General features: G+C 42.7%; 1 protein-coding gene across 1 annotated transcript; it reads left to right on the forward strand.

The window, feature by feature from the left end:
* Window positions 1–885: 885 nt before the first annotated feature.
* On the forward strand, window positions 886–7,675 carry LOC146577176 (protein NLRC3-like). Its single transcript, XM_085267628.1, has 5 exons — window positions 886–960; window positions 3,429–3,633; window positions 3,785–5,585; window positions 7,322–7,495; window positions 7,651–7,675. The coding sequence occupies exons 1-5, from the start codon at window positions 958–960 to the stop codon at window positions 7,673–7,675; spliced, it is 2,208 nt and encodes a 735-aa protein (XP_085123754.1). The 5' UTR covers window positions 886–957.
* The last annotated feature ends 611 nt before the right edge of the window (window positions 7,676–8,286 follow it).

Raw genomic sequence — 8,286 nt, forward strand, 5'->3', positions numbered from 1 at the left:
TGAAAGAGAAAAGATCCAAATGTTCGACTTGGTCATTTGCTGTTTGAGGACAGTGATGCTCATATCTGTGGGGAAAGTGTGACCTGAGTGGGTTCATGTTTGTCTTTAAAGAACAGAGCTGCTCTGATTCTCTTTGTGTCTGATCTGTTAAACAGTCTGAGAGGTCACACAGAGACCCAGCAGCTAAAGCCTGGATCATACTGGCTGCTGTTACTCCATCAGGACAACACTGAACCACAGTGGTGTGGATGTAGTGGATAAATCCCACCATACTGATGCTCAGAGTTAACCACAGGGAACAAAACCAGATGTTACCTTCAGATTGTGACCTTTGGAGTGGACGATGCAGATTTCAATAGAGAATAAATGTTGTTGTTTTTCAGCTGTGAAGAAAGAATCTAATTTTCTGAACTTAAGAATTTATGATGCTGGAAACAACATGGAGACTATAACACAACATTTCCACTGTGTTCATAGAATGAATGTAAAACTGTCAGACATTCATTAAATATGCAAAATGTCTACAGAAGCATCAGAGGGTCAGACGTGAAGCACTCAGTGATTTTGATCAAATGACTCATCAGTTATTGATCTGTACTACACTGATCTACCACGTTAGTAAAGCTGGTGTTCTGGTGGTGGAGGGAGACTCGGATCATGTTCTGGTTTTGGAGCAGTGATCTGCTGATGGTTCAGTTTGATGAGCTTCTTCAAAATCATCCCTGACATCACCACTGAAAGGACGTCCATGAAAACAGACTGAAAATTACTGATATGTTCACAATCTGAGAGTTTAAAACTTGATTCAGATGAAGTTATTTGAGCAGAAACTCCTGGATCTTTATCCTGTGTTGATCTAATCCTTCATGGTTCCTCCACAGAGTGGAACAGCAGAGCTCAGAGGTTCCCAGTGGTCAGTCTGCCCAGCAGCATCAAACACAGCTGGACTCCATATTTATGGTCTGTACATGTACAACAACTACTTTAATGTTAATAATAATGCATTTATTTATAGGTCCCTTTCAGAACACCAAGGACTCTGTGGACTAAATGACCAAAAGAAACAAACTTTGAAATCAGACGGTGCAAATGTGATCACAGGGAAACGTTTTAAACATCGAGGCTTTAAACAGAAACCAAAGTGAAACAGTTTGTAGTCGAGATCAGTGGGGATGAAGCTGAATAACTGTTTCTTCAAAAACTTTGAGCAATAAATGACAAATATGATGGAAATTAGCAGCATTAGCACTTACTAATGATGTGAGCTGACACTCGGCTGTATTGAGACGACCACATTAGGTGGTCCTCAACTGTAATGGAAACCAGTGGATCCAGTCCAGTCGTGGCGACCTGTGGTGAGTCGATCTGAGCAGCTACTAATGGAAACAGGGCCATAGATGTGTTTGTGCTTAATAACAGTGAATCACATGAGTTTTACATTACTGTTAAAATCTCATGTTGTTTGTTAAAGTGTGCAGTTCAGGGTGTGTTACTAAAACACTTTCCAAAGACCCAGCCCCCATAAAAAGCAGCCAATCAGCTTCTAAGAGTTACACACCCACACATATCTATCAGGTTAACTCTGGTCTAACACACTTGGATTTAGCTTGAAGAATGTTCCTGTACGAGGACTGAAAATGATTTAAAAAGCAGCCAATGTCCAAAGAACAACTTTGACACACCTTCATAAAACCTGCAGAGCAAAGAAAAACTAGCTGAAAGTCTGGCTGCTCTTATGAAAAGTACAGAGAAATTATGGGTCGCTCAACACTTGTGCACAATATAAGAGTTTAAATAAATCTAAAGAATAACTCAAAGTCCTACAATCATACTGATAAAGTCATCTACAGCTAACTATCCAAGTGGATTTGTTTAAGACAGCTCCATCTGCTGGTGGCCCTCTGCAGGTGCATGAAAGGGGCGTGTTTATAGTGAAAGTAGTAGAGAAAGTAAACCCCACGGGAAGGAGGAGGACTCTCAGCAGCTTCCAGCTCATATTCAGACATTTGACTTCTCACTGAAAGCAGCAAGTTTGAGTGTCTGTACCTTAGTTAGAAGAGAAAACATGTCAGTAGTAATTAGAGTTGATTGAGCAATGCTGTCCTTGTAATGTAGTTTATGATTTTTATGGACAAGTCCAGTTTTTCTGTAGAGCCTCTCAAGTTGGTGACAGCAGCAGTGGAAGCTCACGTGTAAACCAGAGCAGCAAATCAGGTCCAAATGTGTTGTTCACAGTGAGTGGGATCATCATTGGCTGCTATGTTAACCTCCTGCAGCAGGATGTGTTTGGTCAGAGAATGGATAGATCACTAAGTCATTGTTGAGTTTAGGGAGACAGTAGACAGTTGGAGGAGGTTCAGCCAGTTGACACACAGTAGATAAAATAACTGAAGGCAGGAGCAGACACCTGTATGACTTTCCACCTCTCACATAGATTATTGTCCCTGGGCAGCGCCACAGGGCTGGTAGATGTAAACAAAGCTGGAGGAGAGGATTGATTCATCTGAGAAAAGTCACAGAGTTGTGTCTTGATGCTCAATCATCCAGGTACGTAAATCCCAAAAAAGCTTGATTCTGTTCATCTGGATGTTTTCAGTGGGAGAAACGTTTCATCATCATCAGGTGACTTCTTCAGTCTCAGCTGACTGCAGGTTTCAATCTCATAAACAGGACATTTGTATGACTGAAACCAGCCCACTGAAGGAACAATGGGCTGGGAGGTCAGTTCATTGATCATTGGTACGCATATTGTCATGACCATTGATCAATGGTTGTTGATCAATGGTCATGAGTCCAGTTCACAGAGAGCTGGGGAATGGCTGCAATCACAGCATGTAAGATGGTGACAAATGTGTACCCTTAGGCCCCTCCTCCATTCAGAGATGGTCTTTCCTTTTCACATAAATGGCCTCCTTGACTCCGCCCTCAAACCAGCGTTCACATTTACTCAGGACCTTCTTGATGTGAAGTTCTTCTGCTTCGCTGGCTGCTGTGTCTGTGGGGATGGTGTTTGTTCTGTGTTGTAGCGTCCTGATGACGCCCAGTTTGTGCCCCAGTGGATGATGAGAGTCAAACCTTAAATACTGATCTGTATGCGTAAACAGAGTGAACCTTTAAGACCAGTTGTCTGTACGATCAACTCAGTCACCTGAAACATCTCCAAGTTTCTGGCTTTGATCATCAACCTGTTGGTAGTTCAGCTCTGAACACCAGTGAAATGTTTCTCCCACTGAAATCGCTGCATTCATATGAACAGAATCAACGTTTTGGGATCGTGGAGTTGTGGACAAAGTCTCAGTTAATCAGATAAAGTCAAACCTATAATTGGTAAAGAGTTCGTGGATGATATGCCCCTTGATGGTAAAGAAGTGGATGTTGTGTGGACTAAAGTTCAGAGTGGTGGGTCATTCATAAATATTCTGTTCCAGCTGCTGGAGGACAACATCATCACTTTTGTGAAGAACGAGCTGAAGAAGATCCAGAAGGCTCTGAATCCAAATAAGCCCCAGTGCTTGGAGTTTCAGAGGGAGGATGATGAGCAGAGGAGAAACAGCAGAGAGGCATTTGTGAAGATCACAGTGGACTTCCTGAGGAGAATGAAGCAGGAGGAGCTGGCTGACCGTCTGCAGAGACGTAAGAGGATTTATCTAAAGATTTAAGCTGCTGGATAAATGAGAGACTTGTGACACCAGTGTGTTCAGTCATTTCTCAGTGGGTCAGAAATTGTCATCAGCATTTTGTAAAATATGATTGTTAAAGTTGTATTTTTATTATTATTATTCAGAACTTCCAGATGCTGTTTGTCATCGTAACCTTAAGTCTAAGCTGAAGGAGAAGTTCCAGTGTGTGTTTGAGGGCATCGCTAAAGCAGGAAACCCAACCCTCCTGAATCAGATCTACACAGAGCTCTACATCACAGAGGGAGGGACTGCAGAGGTCAATGATGAACATGAGGTCAGACAGATTGAAACAGCATCCAGGAAACCAGACGGACCAGAAACAACAATCAGACAAGAAGACATCTTTAAAGCCTCACCTGGAAGAGATGAACCAATCAGAACAGTGCTGACAAAGGGAGTGGCTGGCATTGGGAAAACAGTCTTAACACAGAAATACAGCCTGGACTGGGCTGAAGACAAAGCCAACCAGGACATCCAGTTCATATTTCCATTCACTTTCAGAGAGCTGAATGTGCTGAAAGAGGAAAAGTTCAGCTTGGTGGGACTTGTTCATCACTTCTTTACTGAAACCAAAGAAGCAGGAATCTGCAGCTTTGAAGACTTCCAGGTTGTGTTCATCTTTGATGGTCTGGATGAGTGTCGACTTCCTCTGGACTTCCACAAAACTACAATCCTAACTGACCCTAGAAAGTCCACCTCAGTGGATGTGCTGCTGATAAACCTCATCAGGGGGAAACTGCTTCCCTCTGCTCGCCTCTGGATAACCACACGACCTGCAGCAGCCAATCAGATCCCTCCTGACTGTGTTGGCATGGTGACAGAGGTCAGAGGGTTCACTGACCCACAGAAGGAGGAGTACTTCAGGAAGAGATTCAGAGATGAGGAGCAGGCCAGCAGGATCATCTCCCACATCAAGACATCACGAAGCCTCCACATCATGTGTCACATCCCAGTCTTCTGCTGGATCACTGCTACAGTTCTGGAGGATGTGCTGGAAACCAGAGAGGGAGGACAGCTGCCCAACACCCTGACTGAGATGTACATCCACTTCCTGGTGGTTCAGGCCAAAGTGAAGAAGGTCAAGTATGATGGAGGAGCTGAGACAGATCCACACTGGAGTCCAGAGAGCAGGAAGATGATGGAGTCTCTGGGAAAACTGGCTTTTGATCAGCTGCAGAAAGGATACCTGATCTTCTATGAATCAGACCTGACAGAGTGTGGCATCGATATCAGAGCAGCCTCAGTGTACTCAGGAGTGTTCACACAGATCTTTAAAGAGGAGAGCGGACTGTACCAGAACAAGGTGTTCTGCTTCATCCATCTGAGTGTTCAGGAGTTTCTGGCTGCTCTTCATGTCCATCTGACCTTCATCAACTCTGGACTCAATCTGCTGGAAGACAAACAAACAACCTCCAAGAAATCTAAATTATTTAACAAACCAAAACTTCAATCTCTCCACCAGAGTGCTGTGAACAAGGCCTTACAGAGTCCAAATGGACACCTGGACTTGTTCCTCCGCTTCCTCCTGGGTCTTTCACTGCAGACCAATCAGACTCTCTTACGAGGTCTGCTGACACAGACAGGAAGTAGCTCACAGACCAATAAGAAAACAGTTCAGCACATCAAGAAGAAGCTCAGTGAGAATCTGTCTGCAGAGAAAAGCATCAATCTGTTCCACTGTCTGAATGAACTGGATGATCGTTCTCTAGTGGAGGAGATCCAACAGTCCCTGAGATCAGGAAGTCTCTCCACAGGTAAACTGTCTCCTGCTCAGTGGTCAGCTCTGGTCTTCATCTTACTGTCATCAGAAGAAGATCTGGATGTGTTTGACCTGAAGAAATACTCTGCTTCAGAGGAGGCTCTTCTGAGGCTGCTGCCAGTGGTCAAAGCCTCCAACAAGGCTCTGTGAGTAAATCTGTGATCATGTTTATTTTTAAAATGTTGATTAAAAGTGGTCATAGATTTCTTCCATGACAGATCCATGTCCTAAAACCATGAGACAGCGTAGTTGTATAGTATAAAAGAAAAAAGGAGAACTTTTGACCACAATATTGTAACTTGAATGAACTTTTGATACAGCCTTTAAACATAAAATTTATGAACAGAATCAGTGACAAAGGGCAGCCCTGGTGGAGCCCATCACCCACCGGACTTATTACTATCCAACGTATTGCCGGCTATGCCAACCAAGCTCTTGCAATGGTTGTAAAAGGATCGAATGGCCCGTAGCAATGGCCATAAAATGTTTCTCAGTTTTATTATTTTCAGTCACATCTGTTTTTGATTATTAACTGAATATTTTAAAATTCAGGCTTTTTATGTTATACAAAACATCATATTTTCTTATGTCTTGTATTGATTCTGAAGGAATAGTTTTCATCAGTATCGCGGATACCAGCCTGAATTTTACTTTGTATTGGATCAGGAAGGAAATCAGTGGCATCACACATCACTTACAGCAACTTCAGTACCTCTTCATTTTAATAAACTGGGGGAGGTGCACCAAGATTCAGTATGAGATAAAGAATTATTTTTAACTGTAAGGTTGGAGAAATCTGTTTTTGGAAATTGGAAGAACAGGTCATCTTAAAAATCACTGCATTGTAGTTTTATTCAGGCCCCTTCAATCTGTGATCGCTGTTGCTTTGCATTGTAAATGCTACTATTACAAAAGTCACAAATATTAGTGTATGTGTGTGTTGTTGGGTAATAAACCAAAAGAACAGAATCTACCAGCACCTCACTGATTTCTGCTTAAAAACAACAAAAAAGCAATAAAGCTCTGATTTGTTTGGTTGATCTTGTCTCCCTTCCACCTTGATGTCAGACTGAGTGGCTGTAACCTGTCAGACAGAAGCTGTGAAGCTCTGTCCTCAGCCCTGAGCTCCCAGTCCTCCCGTCTGACAGAGCTGGACCTGGGTAACAACAACCTGCAGGATTCAGGACTGAAGCTTCTGTCTGCTGGGATGAAGAGTCAATACTGCAAACTGGAAACGCTGAGGTCAGATCAAGCAATATCGATTTTTTTTTCATCAATTAACATCATTTAATCAATTTCATTTGGAAAAAATTTACATTGTGTGTATGTTTTGTTTTTTTAATGAATCCATGCAAGTCACAGTAAACTGCCACATTTGACTTTTGTAACATGAGGCAATAAGGATTCCAGCATGTCCTGGAAACATACATGCCAACCCTCCCGATTTTTCCGGGAGAATCCTGAATTTCAGTGCCCCTCCCGAAAATCTCCTGGAGCCACCATTCTCCTGGAATTCTCCTGATTTTCCACCAGGAAAACAAAATAGAAAAACCATATCCCAGAATTCATAGCGCGGCCCAGCCAATTCCAGTTTCCAACAATGGCTGCAGCTACTTAGTTTTAATATTGCTCTTATTACTCTTTCTGGGTCACAAAATAAACTTTTAACATATTTTCAGGCGAGAATGTCGTATGTTTTGTTTTTTTAATGAATCCATGCAAGTCACAGTAAACTGCCACATTTGTCTTTTGTAACATGAGGCAATAAGGATTCCAGCATGTCCTGAAACGGTGTTGAAATATTGTAAATGTAGTAGCTCCTCATGGCACCATGAATACTTTAACACAAGTGTTTCATGTCTTCTTGTCATCATTTCTTCAGACTGAGTGGCTGTAACCTGTCAGACAGAAGCTGTGAAGCTCTGTCCTCAGTCCTGAGCTCCCAGTCCTCCCGTCTGACAGAGCTGGATCTGGGTAACAACAACCTGCAGGATTCAGGACTGAAGCTTCTGTTTTCTGCAGTGGAGAGTCCAAAGTGTACACTTGGGATTCTCAGGTCAGGATTCAGTCTTTTCTGATGATAATTTTAAAACCTGAGTCAGGTCGATAAATGGCTTACTCATTTACAACAGACATGATTTGTTAAATCACCTTATATATGTGTGCTTAAGTTCTGTGCTGCTCTGATTTATTGCCCGTGCTGTCTTTCAGTTCAGCTTTGTCGAGTCTCTGGTAGGATTTCTTTTACATGACCTGTGTAAAAACAAAACAGGAAACACATTAAGCTGAAGTGAGATGCACAATTTGAAAAATGGGGCACAAAAAATGTTGCTGCTTTCTGGAAAGTGCGTCTAAGAAGACCCAATGGAGAAAGTGAAGAGAAAAATCAAAGATTAAGAAGAAGAAAATGGCAGAGGCAGTTTCTTTTGGACTGCCTGCAGATGGGGCGAGACTCTAGAAACAGGGATGATTGGAGAAAATGTAAAGAGGCCAGGAGATGAATACTCTGGTGTTCTGGGGATAGTTCAAGGTTCAAGGCTCTTTATTTGTCACATGCATAGTTATACAAGTATAACACACAGTGAAATGTAGCCTGACACGCTCCTCGACATGTGCAAAAATTGGGGGGTGGGGGGGGGGGGGGGTGTAGAGGAAGAACATTATATATATATATATATATATATATATATATATATAAAAACACCCAGCACGCCCCTGCGGGCGGTTTATCCTTCAAGCTCGGGTCCTCTACCAGAGGCCTGGGAGCTTGAGGGTCCTGCGCAGTATCTTAGCTGTTCCCAGGACTGCGCTCTTCTGGACAGAGATCTCCGATGTTGTTCCCGGGAT

This window comes from Mchenga conophoros, linkage group LG3, assembly GCF_057382185.1.
Source record: "Mchenga conophoros isolate Kocher_MC1m ecotype Shallow Benthic linkage group LG3, M_conophoros_male_GT1.1, whole genome shotgun sequence".
Classification (NCBI taxonomy): Eukaryota; Metazoa; Chordata; class Actinopteri; order Cichliformes; family Cichlidae; genus Mchenga; species Mchenga conophoros.